General features: G+C 31.2%; 1 protein-coding gene across 6 annotated transcripts in view; it reads right to left on the reverse strand.

Annotated features, from left to right (window-relative positions):
• Window positions 1-15925, reverse strand: part of FAM172A (family with sequence similarity 172 member A) — a 363025-nt gene that overhangs the window by 205067 nt on the left and 142033 nt on the right. For all 6 annotated transcript variants that reach the window (XM_011378075.2, XM_011378053.2, XM_011378061.2 and 3 more), the window contains one exon: window positions 8621-8839. In XM_011378075.2, coding sequence (XP_011376377.1) covers window positions 8621-8839 — 219 coding nt within the window. The remainder of the gene's footprint in view (window positions 1-8620; window positions 8840-15925) is intronic.

Here is a 15925-nt window from a genome sequence, read left to right on the forward strand (position 1 = left end):
AAGCTGGGAGAATAAATTGTTCCTGTGACAGTATGGATCACAGCAGTGGCATCAAACTATACTAGTAGTTATTCTATTCTTCACTGCCACATACTCACTGAGAGAAAAAAGAGGCAAGTTTGGCTTTAAAATGTCAATGAAACAGTAAAAACTACTTTTATTAAATCTCAATCCCTGAGCATATCTGTTTAATAGTCTGAATGTGAACTAGAATGTATACATAAGGCACCTGCAAATCAAACTATGTTATGATGGTTATCTGGAGAAAGAATCGTTGTGCGATTATTGAGTTGTGAGCTAAAGAAGCCACTTTTTAAATGGAACATCACTTTTAATAAGGCTGATAAACTCTGATTATTCAGATTTCAGTATTTGGAAACCATTTTCCTGAAAATGAACAAAGTAAACCTGACAGTTCAAGAAAAACAACTGACAATGTTTGTTGCTAATGATAAAAATTGAGCTTTCTTGCTAAAATTAAAATTTTAAGATACTTGTATCCTCCCTGATATGCCTGATAGTTTCAATTCTTAAAAGTTTTGCAGATGAGCTTGGTAGTAATATTAGTAGGCAGGATTTTTGATACTACATAATAAAATATGTTGACATTTAGAAGATCTGCATAACTCGGTGAAAACAATATTTTCCAAATGACCAGTACATATTATAAAATCACCCATGGGTAAAAGATCCACTCCAAGCATAACACAGGCCAACGGATTCTCATGAAACAGTATGAAATGCTCATTGATGTGTTTTAGAGTCATTGCAGCAGCTAATCTTTAAGAAACTACTTCTTGTTGAATTTTGGTATAGCATCAAAGAAGAATATACACAATTATCTGAAAAGGCTATTAAAATACTCCTTCCTTTTGCAATTGCACATCTGTACGAGCCCAAATTTTCAATAGACATATCAAGAAAGACAACATATCACAAGAGAGTGAATGCAGAAACATATAGGAATTAAGTTGTCTTCTATTAAGCCAGAAATTAAAGAGATTTTTCTAAATGCCACATGTCTCACTATGTGCATTTTATCTTACAAAATATAGTTATTTCCCATAAAATATATTATGTTATTATATAATAGTTTTATTATTGTTATTTTAGAGTACTATAACGTTTTCTGTTTTAATTATCTTTTTTTTTCTTTTTATAAATATCGGTAGCTATAATCCCTATAAGCAGAAACACTATAGTGCCCTATATAGTGTTTAAGCATGTAAAAGGGGTTCTGAGACCTAAAAGTCTCAGAAGCATTGATCATAAGTCATTTGGTTAAGATCTTATTCAATTCTAATTCTTCCCATATTTCCCAAGGATAAGAGTGTAGAGAGGGAAGAGAAAAGAAAGCAAATATACTGAATAGCAGGTATTATTTTCATATATGTTAATTTACCTCATTCATTCCTCACAACAGCCTAATAGCTATGATTATCTTATTTTATAGATGAAGATTCTAAAAAGTCAAAGTGGTGACTCACCCAAAGTCACAACTCATGTCAAAATTAAGATCATAGCATGTATTTCTTTGATTCTGAAATTATTCTTTCTACTATATCATATTTATGGCATAATCCCCAAACCAAAATTGGTCAATAGCCAACCATAATCCATAAATGCAGAGATTTGGTCTTTATATAATTTCTGTTCCAAATCTAAATATCTAATTACATTACTGATTTCTAATTCTTCATTTTTGGCTTGTTTTTACAAAAACCAAAGAATGCTTGGTACACTTAATTATGGCTGTTATTTGGGTTCATAGAACAACATACAAATTTTCTGAGTGTTAGCATACTTCAGTCATACTACACATAACACCATAGTTCTTTCAACTTCATGCTAGTCAAGATCAAAGGATAGATTGATATAATGAAAGGTCTGTCTCCTTTGCTTTTCAGGTTCATGTAAGCAAACATTTATTTAAATATTCGTTCATCAAAAAGTCTACCATTTACTAGGATTTGGTAGTATGAAACATGAAAATATAAAAAATGATTTCTGATGATTTAAAACAGAATTATGACCTTTTTAATGCTTTAAAATTAAACAATTCTGTGGCCACGTTCTCTGTAGTTAGATTTGATCACACTTCCTTTTTAAATAAAAACCATAAAATGAAGAAATTAAGTATGCTTTAGGAGACATTTTATTTGTTCGTCTATTTGTTCTAAGCGAATGTTTAATAATTATATTAATATTGCTTTATTGAGCTATTAGAAGTTGAAAGTAGTAATAATAGTGATCTTCGATTAGGGGCTCACTTTTGTCAGGCGGGAACCACTTTTCTCTTGCCTCATATGGAGCCACTTCAGCTTTCCCCATCCTTCACCCTTTTTCTCCTACAGGTGGAGTGACTTATCTGATTAGTACATTTGGGAGAAGAAACTGAGAATACTAGACTCAGCCCTTCTGGGCATCTTTCAAATCTACTTGCAGGAAGAATGTATTCTGACTTGCTTTCTACCATGTGAAAGGCAAAAGGGATGTTTGGAAGATAGACAGAAATTCATTTCAGGGGGGAATACATTAAGAAGTCTAAATTTAGCCACGGATCTGTGCCGTATTTTCCTGTTGAAACTTACCAATTAATAAGGCTGGTGTTTTGATTTCCATTTGTCTGATTTGTATGTCATACTACTCACTGGGTTTGAAACTCAGGAAGGTAAGACAGGAATATTACTTCTGGTACTAGGTACCAAAAGGTACAATGGCTGGTACCTTGAGATTGGATTCTTTCTCAGTTAATTCTGAACTTGACAGAAGACAGAATGTTATTGGTCTTGAATTCCCAAGACTATGTGCCAGATACAATGTTCATGTTACATATATAATTATACCATTTTTCAGAGAAAACACTGAAGTGTAGAGAAGTTAACATGTTTTAAATCACACTATATTAAGTGGAAGAACTAGGGTTCAAACTCAGGTCTATTGGACTCTGTACTTTTAATCTCACCTGCACAGTATCTTTCCATAATAGATATGATTCTGAATGTTATTCAGACAATAAAAACAGGAAGTAAAAATAGTTATTACAATCCGCCTTCAATGACTCCAAGTTTTAAGTTAACGTGGAAAAATCTACATGCCTTGGAATGTAGAAAATGTTTAAAATAATAAATTCTTACATAGATTATTAAGTCACTAGCTAAACTCATTTTTTCTTCTTTTTAGTTATATTTTAAAAGATTTTGGGCTATGGGGGAAAAGAGGAAGAAAGAAAAGATGTAGCATGATGGGGGTATTCAATTTCTGAGGAACACAAAACCCAATATGAACAGCAGCAGCCCCTGGTGGTCTAAGGGGAAAAATAGTGTATCTATAATTATGGGGGTGGAAATATGTTTTTAAAAAGAATATATGTACATATTTAGCCATTTGACTCAGTTCTCAACCCAACACATTAAAAAACAGATGCTTTAAAAAATGATCTGTTGGCAAGATGCTTGTTAAAATTTTATCAGTTGAAATATTAAAATTCATTATGAATTAATTAACACATTATATAAAAATAAAATGTTTTTGTTTCATCATTTTACAAAGTACTATAACCAGTGGTGATTAATGCTGGAAATTTTGTGTTTCTTGATATGTGTTGCTCAAAAGGAAACTAAATTTATAGGATTACCACTAAATTGATGACATTTTCTGTCTTCACTCTTGAATTCGGTTGGCAGATGTTTTTGAGAACAAAAAATTCCGTCTTATTACAAAACATATTAAGCAGGTTTTCCTGCCAGGCATGTCTGACATGATGTTTATTGCCTAGACCAAATCAATCCCCTTAATAAACCATAATATATGCCAGAAAGTACATTATTTCATATTTAAGGAAAGTTGCCACATGAAACAGTAAGTACTTTGATCTCTCAAGGCCCACTCCTAATGCATTAGAAATGTGCTCCATAATCCAATAGTTAGTTATGTCTATTTATACTCATTTAATAAGTAAAATAAAATTATACCTTGCTAATCTTAAAGTTTTAGACCTGAATTCTATTTTAATTCTGCCCATGGGTACTAGATAGTTGTAAAAATTTGAAAGGAGATTTTGGCTATTTACTAGATGCCAGAGAAAAAGAAAATTCAAATACTTCGATATTTTAGGAAAATAAAATGGTTCCAGAGATTAAACAATTGATTATAACATAAATAAATTGATTTTTGTTGCTAAAACACTAGATATAATGACTCTAGTGGCATCAGCACAGAAGAGAAGAGGTACAAAAGAGAAGACAGGATATTTATTAGCCTTCACCAATATTTTGGACATAACCCAAGTCAGAACTTCAAAAACATATTTTTTCAAAGAAAGCTTCAGTTTATCAGAGTTGGCTGTTTCTGAATAATTGCAAAAATTCACATGAATGCTGAAAATATCAGTTAGAAAACTAGACACAAAATATCTCATATGTTAAGGAATAAGATTTTTGTGATGGATGTCAACAAGCAATCAATCCATAAATATTTGAGTATCTTCAATGTGTAATGCCAGGCTCTGCCAAGATTCCTATTCTGTGTATGTCTCCTCTACATTTGGATTTTTCCTTGTGTGGCCATATAATTTTATTTACCCTCTCTACTCTCAGCATTTTTTTTTTTTTTTAATGTTCTGAGTCTAAGCCTTCTTCTTTACTTCCTATCACCACAGCCTACAACTAAGTCTGTTAGGGAAGAGATATTTGAGCAGTTTCAACCCAGTATTACATAGATCAGCACCAAATCACTTTTGCCTATATTGTACCTATGTACTGTAAAGTTCTTCTATCTTCTTCTTTAGTTGGAGTACTTGTCCTCTTATGCTCCAGTTTGATACCAGAATAACCCTTATTTCTACACTGCAGGTCATATTATCCAGGTATTTCAAGATTAAGGCCTAGTCTTTCTGTTTTAGTCTCCTTCCAGGGGGTTGGAGTCTAAGTGAGTCACTTTAGTATCAGTACCCAACTTCCTCACAGTATGCTCTGTACTGCTGGAACAACTGGCTCGTATCAGCTTATTCTTAAGGACTGACATGCAATTCCAAAATCTATAAAGCATACTAAAAGATCTAGAAGATGGTGGGGAGATTTGTTGGACAGGTGTGAAAGATAAATTGGTAATAATAATATGAGACAAAACCACAAGCAACATCTCAAAATAGCATGATCAATTCCATATAAGCTAACTAATCATGATAGCATCCATGAGTCATAGTAAGGAGTAGTCACTGATTATGGTGAGAGGAAAAGGTGGGAATCAGCTTGGCACTACCACATAGATAGAATTTGGATTAAGGGAAAGAACAGGAGGAAGCCAGGTTACAGATCCCATAAAGCATAAAGGGTATACGGAGGAGAGCAAGTTCAGCAGCCTGGCTGGATTCTTATCAGCAACAATGTAAAGCAGAAATGGCAGTTGGTCAGCATGAAATATTTCCATTTTTATCCATAATTTTAGCACCACGATGATGTAGCTAAAAAGGAAAACAGGATATCCCATATTTATACATTTGGATGAAAATGTATACATCGAGGTATCAAATAAATCTTGACATACTGACTTTTTTATCATTAATTTTTGGAATGTATTCTCAGCCTTTGTATTAGGTAGGGGACCAAAAATGTAATTTTTTGGTTTGTTTGTTTGTTTGTTTGAATGTTTTCTCACAGAAAATCAAGTAGCATACTTTAAGAATGGAGGGCATATTTTAAGAAAAGCAGTAGTGGTTTTCAATTTTAATCCTGACTACACCACATTATTTTCAAATAAAAATTTATTGTGAAAGTTCTGCTTTACAAATATTTATTACGAAGGCTCTGTTCTAGGCTCTGGGGAATGCAGCAGTGAGCAAAAGAGATGAAGTCCCTGCCTTCATGAAGCTTATATTATGAACTGTGTGACCTTGGGAAAATTGCTAAGTTTTATCCACAGTCTCCTCATCTGTAAAATTAGATCAATATTAGTGATCTTATTAATAGAAAAAGTGTATTTAATATATAATACAATATATATTTATAATTACTTATATGTCATAAATATATATTATATATAAAATCATAATAGATATTTAATAGTGTCTGTTAAATAATAATGGGTCAAAAATATACATAATCATCAGATAGTTTACTATATCATATCATGATTTTATCATAATTGGTTTAATTTTCAAATTTTGGATACATATTTTTTTTCCTAACCACTTACAACACTGTGGTTTCAAGTAAGGGAGCAAGAATGTACAGTAATTAGAAGTCCTGGTTTCAAAACTTAGTTCTACCATTTATTAGTTATGTGGTCCCAGACAAAAATGGACCATTTGTGTAGCACTTTCCTTAATTATAAAATAAGGATAAAATTTGATATATCTACCTCACGAGGTTGTTCCAAAGAATAATCAATTTCAAAATGTAAATGTTTAAGAAGTATATAAATAAAAGTTAATTTATCCCTACCACATAGCATGTTCTGTGTCTGAAAATTACAAACACTTGTTATTTGGAGATACGTAGAGGGAAGAAGAGTACTAGCAGTCACTTTTCAGAAGGATCAAAATTACCTAAGAATTAACTAACGCACATTACACAAAATGAAGCATTCTTCCCTTTCCTACTATAGGATCATGCCTTACTATATAGAAGTATGTCTGAGAACTATCAGCTTAACTCTGCTATTTTGCACAATTCTGGAAGATTTTAAGAGAAAGTTGTTTATTAAGGAAAATAACATTTAATAACTAAGACTATCAGATATAAAGTTCTGTTACCTACATGAGTTTATTTTTGCCTTTTAGTGCTTTCAATGGGAACCCAGACTGGTGAGTGAAATGGGACAAGAAAGAAAGAGGCAAAAGACATGTGAAGGAAAGAAGTAAAAATATAGAAGTATAAAAGCAGAAGTATAAAAGAGATCAAAGAATTAAAGAAAAACAATAAAGAGAAAGAGAGCAGATCTTAACAATGAAGCAACATAAAAAGATTTTTTCTCTTGGTATAAGAAAAAAATTGAGGTAGGGATAAACTAAATAGATGCGAAAAACAGAATAAAGAAAATGCACACATACAAGAGAACAAAAGACAAAATAAAGAGAAAATAGAAAAGAGATCAAAACTTACTAGACATGTCACAAATAGCTGTTTAATCTGAACACATCGTAGGCAAATAAAAGTGTTTAAGAAGCAATAAAAAACAATACACAAAATCACTTTTTGTGTGAATTTTACATAGGCAAGTGAATGCTTTTAATGATTTGTACATTTCAAAAAAACCTTATACAATTCTTATTTGGAATCTGGATATTAGAGGTAGTTTTTTTAAAACTCTATCATAAGATGGTGGTTGACAGACTGGATCATATAGTAGGAAGCTGAGGACGACTGATAAAGAAGGTGACATAATGACCCTGATGCAGTCATAGAAAAGGCAGGAATACAAATGCACTGGAACAAGCAAGCTACTTATTGATTCCATGTCTAATAATTATTTTTGTTTTTCAAATAATATATTAATAAGATGCTTTTCAGAAATTTAAATGTAATCTGCCAAACTTTTGCTTGACTCATTGCTTGACATGATTTGGGTATTCCTGGTGAGGACACATATTTTGGGCTCTTGAGAATTTATATGCTGCTTTCACTACTGCTTACCTATCATAACTTACTCAACAGACTGACCTATAATCAAATGTCTTGAATATGTGGAGTACAATTCCCCAAAGTGTAGTAATTATGCCTTGAACTAGAAATATATTAAAGAAAATAATTTTGAAAGCCATGTATTTCCCCTCAAAGGTGGTATGAAATATTTTATTAATGAGCTTTTAAAGTAAATGTAAAAATAGCTCAAGCTGAATAATCTCAAACTATACTACTATTTTACAGTATAATTTATAAAATGTTAATGTCTGTTTAAATGTTCTGAATTGCTCACTTTTGAAGAACATATCAATTTACTACTTTACTTATCCAGTAGCATTTTTGACATGCTTTACTATTAAATTATATTTCTAGCATCCATAATAAGGGCTTTGAAAATTGCATGAGTCTGTCTCATATATAGAATGCACAGTATATATATCAAGCAGAATGTCAAAGTGCAAATAAAATTGTTTGTGCCCCCTACAGAATTAGAACTCCTTGGGCAGTACAGCTACAATGATTTCATGCTGCCAGCATTACAAAGTGCAAAGGTTCTCTGGGTAAGAAAAGAGCAAAGGAAAGAGTTCCCTCATTACGTTTTCTCTAAACTATTCTAGCTTAAATATTTATTAAGATATTAATTACTCTTCCTTCTCCCATCTGCCTTCAGAAGTTAAGCTGAGACACTGTGGATGGATGGTTGCTTGTAGGAAAACAATGCAATAAAACTATCACCACCTAAGATGAAGACTGATGTTTTTTATGGTGCGTTATTAATTGCTTTTGAGACTTATATAAAATATCACACTGATATAAGAATAATATGTTTGTAATTCTGAATAAAAAACAATACATTTCATTTAGGTAACACCCATGAAAAATAAATGATTAAAACTTAAAGAATTAATATTTTCTTTTTGAAAAGGAAGTAATTTATGTGAAACAAAACATAAAGAAAATAATGAAGGGAAGTAATGGCCTTAGTTATTACTTACTCTGATATACAACTGCATCATTTCTTTTTCTCTTTGAGGGTTACGATACTTCTCATAGAAATCACGTCGTTTCTTTGTTTCTTTAGAGACTTTATCTTTTCTTTCCCGTTTTTCTGCTGGTTCATATGAACTATCAGAAGATGATTTTACACGTATCTTTGGCTTTTCTACTTCAATATAGTTTTCATTGGGATTCAGTACTATTACACCGTATCCTTCCTGTTTTGAAAGCAAAGAAGACAGCATAATTTAATCCTAGAAATCATTTCAATTCATAAAAAGTTTTTAAAATTCCATGTTATTTAATATATTTGCACGTTTATTAAAATATTCCATTATAAAAAATTATAGTTTTAATTTTTCTAAAAGAAAATCATTTAAAATTGTTTGTTTATATTGTGTGTAAATAAGTATATATTACCTATAAGAACAAAAAGACGTAATTGTAACATAAAGCTATAAAGCTTAAATTTTAAAAAAAGTATTTCATATCTTCCAGACCCCAAAATGACTGAAATAAATTATCAAAAAAATACACTTTCAAACCACATTAATATTTATAATAGATATTTTGAGAAAGTAACCTCTTTGAAACTGAAGTTTTACAATTCAAACTGCATTTTGTTGGATTTTCTTTCCTTTACATTTGTGCCTTAATAAGCATTTTTTCTTTGTCTGAATGATAAAAAAGAATAAATATAATCTAACATTCTCCAGATTTACATATCTATGTTATCAGAAATATATAATCTCCACCTGTGTACCTTGGATTGTTTTTTTTTTTTTTTTTACCTCTCTTATTTCAGGTCGCAAAAATCATAAAACAAAAGACCTTACTATAATGTATGGAAGCAACTCGCTAATCCTGAAGTTTCTTTCATTTTCTAACTACCATAAATATCTCTCTTTATAATGAACAGGTACTAGGAGACAAGTTCCAAAGTTTAAAATACAGCTTATTGAGCTATTAAACTTTTTAAAAAGTTTTAAAAACTTGTTTTTCTGTCTGATTTAATTCTAGCAATAATACAAAAATTTCTGTATTATTTATATTGTTATTACTGATGGAATATTCTAACCATGAGAAATTGGAGAAAGGTAGACAATTACCACTGACAAACACACACACACACAAATTTTTTAAGGTATTATGTATCTTGTCTTTTCTATTCAATTCTGTACTGTGGGTGTTCCAATTTTGCCTTGAATGATCTGTTAGGTCATACTTAAAACATGTTTTATATTATGAAAAAACTTTAGAGCAATGGAAAATAAAGCTTTAAAAATCATCTTTACTAAAAAAAAAAAGAAAAGATATATGTTTCTAAAACATGTATGTAGAATCTTCTCCTTTGTTTAAAATCTAATTCTTTTGCCAAACTAATCATAAGGCGATTAAAAAAAACTGATAGCAGTAACAATGAATTAATATTAGCATAGACTAAATTATCTTATTTTGAAATGTGCTACATTGCTGCACGTAGTTGTTTTTTTTTTAATAGTTGATTTTATAAACTATGTACAAACTTTACTAGGATTATTTCAACTCTCTCCACATCCCCAATCAGATGATATTATTGTCTAACACCATGTTAATTAAGATATAATTGTTTTACATATATGAAAACTATAATATATACCAAATTGATTAACAGTACCACATATTCTTCAATACGTGTTCGAATAAAACTTTTACATAAATAGCTCTTCATGAAAGGCTTATAAGATACTTTACAAGATTTTAAATTTAAATGTTCTACATCAAAGCACGAGGTTTTTTTTTTGTTTTTTTTTTTCAGTTTCTTAGCTGTTAAGTCAAAGTTTTACCAACAAAAGATATTTTATTTGGTCCTGCTTTATTCTAATCTGTATAGCTATTCAAAAGTCTTGTAATTCATTGTGATCACTGTCAGGTAGACAGATTGTCACTTGGTGATTTTCTACAGTTGGACACACTTGACTAGTTATTAAAATCACATTTGAAGGAAGTTCCTACCCCTCTTCCTTGTGCCTCTTACAACTTTTCACGCCTTTCTCAAATTTCAGCTATAACTTCTCCTCCCACCAAAAGTAAGTTAAAGAACACTGTTGCACTCTGCTAAACAGGGTGAAATAGAGGCATTCAGTACACTGCCTTTGGTATAAGGAATGTACTCAAAAAAGGTCACCATAGGCCAAAAAGAAAATTGCCTCCTTACTAGATTCTGTTCCATGAGTAAGTGGTCTCCTGTCATGTTCTTCCCTGCCTTCTCTGAGTGAATTGAACTTTAAACACACACATACACACGCACGCACGCACGCACGCACGCACATTAGAGTTAGCAAGCCCAAAACAGAACCTTAGAATTCTTAAAAATGAAAACAGTGATATACTATGTTTTAATGATAACTAGAAAAATTTCAAACGTGGTAACGAAGTGGGACTTTAATAAATTGATAGAACATGAGCATCTTCTTTGCAAAACGACTGAATTCCCAGTGAAGGCAGACTCTTTAGACAAAATATATAGTCACCAGAATTACCAAACTCTTACTCTAATTTATAACCACTAGAAAGAATATTTTCATAAAAGGTTAATTTGAGTAGAACTTTTAACTTCAATTTTTAGGAATCATGGATTGAAAAATTTTTGTGCCTATTTATTTTAAATGAACTCTGAAATTTCATGTGTCCCATCTAAATAAGTATAAAAAAACAGACACACATAAATCATCAAAGGAGTAGTATTTGTCTAAGTTATTGATTATGTAACTGAAAATTACATGACTCATTTGTCCAATTTTATAAAGACACAATGTCAATTTTTCACTGAGGCATCAACAGATGAAAAATGATTCTATTTTAAAATCACCACTATATAAATCAATTAAAGAATTTTTATTATTTAGATTTCAACGATAAATGTTTCTCTTTAAATACCTGAATTATTTAGAAAATATTATATCATTTAGATATTTCAAACTGCCAATTTAATTAATGAAATAACAATCAAGAAATATTCAGAAACATTTTCTGCAGAAATGAGAGCTAATTTTAATAAATGTCTTTGTTGCGAATTCAATTACCATCCCGTAAAAACCTTACATTTTTCAATTAAAACTTTCCTGATAGATTAATTAATGCAATATTCATGGAGACCATTCATAACCATTTTATAATGAGTAGGAGAAAGCTAGAGAAACAAAATAAAGTTAACTATCCCATTTACATGCTCTAATCATAGATATGCAGTAAAACTTCACCTTTTCCTCCCTCTGTCACATATAAACACTGTCAAACAAATCTCTTTATAGAATAAAGCTATAAAGATTTTTGCCATGTCAACATTAATATATGGAAACCAAGGAGTCAAAGCAAATAGTTAAAGCAAATAAAGCAGAGCACATACCAGTGTTAAATTTAACCATTTTTGGTAGAATAATATCAGTTTATATTTTAAGAAATCAGAATACCATTTTAAAAATTAATTCTGCCTATTCTTAGTAACTCAATCAGTACACACATAAATAAGTAAAAGAAAAAAAAGATCCTAGTTTGACCTCTAACAAATGTACCCATAAAATTTTATAAAACTACTCTATAAAATCAGGCATCAAATACAATATCATAAAAGAACTGTACATTGCCATCCTAATAAGGAGGCCTCCATTTCTAATGCTTAGAATCTTAAACATTTTATATTGAAGTATTTCTTTTATACTTAATTATTCCTTAAGCATGCTAAATTTCTCAAAAGATTAAGTTAGGTCATTTCAAATACACATGGAGACTTATGTTATCTTTAACAAGATAAAATGATCAAACTGATTATCTAAAATTCTGCAACTAAATAAATAAAACTTCTGGCATCTTTCAAAATGATTAACCCAAATCAATTCCAATACCCAAAATTTCAAGAGACAAAGCATACGTAAAGTTGTTAATTAACTCTTATGTTTGACTGCACAGTCCAGTAGAAGATCAAGAAAGTAATAGGATAGACATTGGTAATAGGACAGACAACGGTATAAGTAAGCATTATTTCTTTAATTTATCTCACTGAATTTTGTATCCTCTTATAGCTATAACTGTAGTTTAATTTTCAGACTTGTGTCTATAGGCTATAAACCATAAGCTCTTAATCAGGAAACCTCAAAAGTTTATTGTTAGAGATAGAATTTTATTTAGCACAAGTACTTGCAGCAATTTAAACAGAATACACAGGCCTCCGGGCCTTTTTACTTTGAAGTCTATAGATGCACTTACTAATAAATAATAGTTCATTTATCATTCAATCAACAAATGATGGCTTAGGTCAGAGAGGTTCAAAACAGACAGGTGATGCCAAACACAAAGAACCAAAGAGGAAATCTTACTAAAAAAAATTAAATCAGTATAGAAATGTACTTATCAAGAAGATTCTACAAACAGACATGATTTTTAAATGCCTGACTGAAAAGAGAATGTACTTTTGACCCCAGAGGAAACCTTGCTAAAACTGAAGATTTATCCACGTCGATCTACTTATGAATTACTAATTATGAAGAAAATGAAAAATAGGAGCAAATTCTACATCTTTTCAAATCTCTAGTGGTTGGCTAAATAAAAAAATTAGCTAAAAATACTCAGCTCTGCATATTAACCTTCCAATACTGCAAGCCACATGTGACCAAAGGGGTCAGGGGCCAGAGTAGAATCCTTTGACCTATGAAACTATCAGTTTTGGTCTTCATTCAAGGCTCTGTAAGAGATTGTTTCACACAGATTTATCAATCATATTTTTCAAGTTCGGCATTCTATCTGCTTGGTTTGAAAGAAGATAGGTGCTCATCCTCAAGGGAAATGAAACTCAAGGTGTTTTATCTATAAACTACATCTACCCATGGTTAAAATGAACAAACCACTGTCCATTCATCTTTTCTGAAAGATGTATGTTGGGTTTACTCTCATCTTTTTCACAGGAAGGGTATGTATATGTCACTGTTGCAACATCCTAGGTGCAACAGTGAGATGAGGTCATGACAACCAATCAGAAGTCACTAGTGAAGCGTTAAAGTAAACATAGCTGTTGGAACTGCAGCTCTGCTTGAAAAATGCCCCCTCCATTATTTCAGCAATTTTCTCAAGACGTGACCTGGGATTGAAACGCCTGAAATGTCACTTGACTCCGTTTTGTGCTTCTTCCCAATATGCATTTAGGTAACAGCACCCTGCTAATATTTTGTAAAATGTTTGTCACAATCATGCTTCAACTTGTAGCTCCCTAAATTCTAATGTTGTATTCCATGGTATAAAAATAACATAATATGGCCCAACATAGATTATCCCAATAAGTTTCCAACTTCAAATAGCTCATCAAGTTAGTCAGTAAAAGAAAACATGCCACAAAAAGTTTTCAGAGGACCACCTGTTGTCTATTATTTTTACATAGCACTTACTCATAAATCATAACACAGGGTAATTAATCAAGCTGTCAAAGAGAAGGTCAAAGGTTATATGGTAGAGTCAGAAGGTCATGCATGGGCTGATAGAGGTCAGGGTCACACTGCATTCCTCATTATCAAGTTGGGATGAGAGACGGCCCAAGCAAACAAAAGTGAAAGCAGATGGAGAAGTGAGTGGATAAAAAAAAAAAAAAAAGAAAATTTCACAAACAAAAAGAAAAGTGAAAGAAGACTGTCAGCTGCCTTCAAGTAGAGAACAGAAGAGAAAAGAAATAAACTGAAATGTGCTCAAAGGAGCTCAAGAACATAAAGAAACTACAGTTTTATTAATTAAATAGTTGAATATAACTTTTCTTGGCGATTTTATTAGTGTATACTAAGCAATATTAGAAAATATATGTTTGCTAGCCCTATACATTTCCCTGTTAGTGTGCTTGAGATAAATTAAGGTAAAGGCAAAGAGTTCCAAGAATAAAGTATGATTACAAAAAAATAAAATAAAATAAAAAATAAAACTTATGAGGATTTTTTTCCCTTTAACATTGTTTCAGGGTTACAACATAGATGCAAATAGTTTTAAGCTATAGACAGATAATTCTTGAGTATGATACAAAGATATCCACAAACATAAATGCATCATAAAAGTCCTTTTGAATAACAAAACAGTTATAAAATATTCTATTATTACGCTGGCCTGAATTAGATGCAGAAAACTGTGCAAAATTAGCTGTCACCCTTTGCTCAAAATCTTTGTTAATCTCATTTTGAATGTTTGCAGCTTTATCAACACATGCATCAATGTCAGCTCCTTGGTTACTGAACCGCTGTAGTTGGAAGAAGATATAATTAAAATGTTTTGGCACAGAAAAGGTGAAATTGTATCTTCCCTTGTTCCCTTAGGAGTCTGTAAAACATGAAGGATATATTGACAAACACACACCCTTGTCTCTGGTTCTGACATCTCAGGTCATCCAAGTGCTATTTATTTTAAAACATTCGCTTTGCACTTACCCATATTTTCGCCTGCTCTGCTTCTAACTTTTTCTAGGTTTTAGAACATTATGTTGCTTAAACTTTACAAACTTCTCTTCTACTCATCAATACCTTATAAAAAGCATTCTGTAAATATACGATAGCATTATAAAAACATTTACTATTCATTATCAAGAACAGAAATATGACTTAATACTGTAGCATTATGAAATCTTTTACATTCTTATAAAAAGACACAAACATACACCCATACATTTACACATTAAACTAAAAAGAAGTAACCAGCTACAACTGTTACCCAGTTAATGACTGATCAAAATCCCTAAATGGATATAGGAGACCTTAGAGACACACCTCCTTTATTAGGTGGTCCCAAGCAGACTTGGACGGACAAAGTTATCTTACGAACTTTACTGTTCTGCATGCTAGTTATGCTTTTATGCTTAAGAGTGCTGAATGAAAGTCCAAAGTTCCTTTAACTTATTAAAATCCACTATAAAATGATGTAAATATTGCAGCTATCAAGCTATAGGTGGTGGAAACATGGTTTTTCAAAATATTATCACTTTGGCCCAAACAGATATCATACAAACATATGTTTAAGTTTTTAAGTTACTCTTAAAATCGGCTTAAAAACCATGATACATACATTCACTTTATCTTAAAATATCCCACCTTTCTCTTTTATTCCTAATTAAAATATCATGTTTAAAATATATTTTTTTTCCAATAATATATTAGTGCTTTGCTTGTGGTTGTCAAGTCCATCTGCAAGGATGGGGACATAATGAAAGATCTGAAGTATTCACTGAGTCGGTAATTCATTAAACACTGATTTCAAACAACAGATATTTAATAAGCAGCTACTATTTACCAAGCACTCTGCTA

Source organism: Pteropus vampyrus, unplaced genomic scaffold (assembly GCF_000151845.1).
Source record: "Pteropus vampyrus isolate Shadow unplaced genomic scaffold, Pvam_2.0 Scaffold11, whole genome shotgun sequence".
Lineage (NCBI taxonomy): Eukaryota > Metazoa > Chordata > Mammalia > Chiroptera > Pteropodidae > Pteropus > Pteropus vampyrus.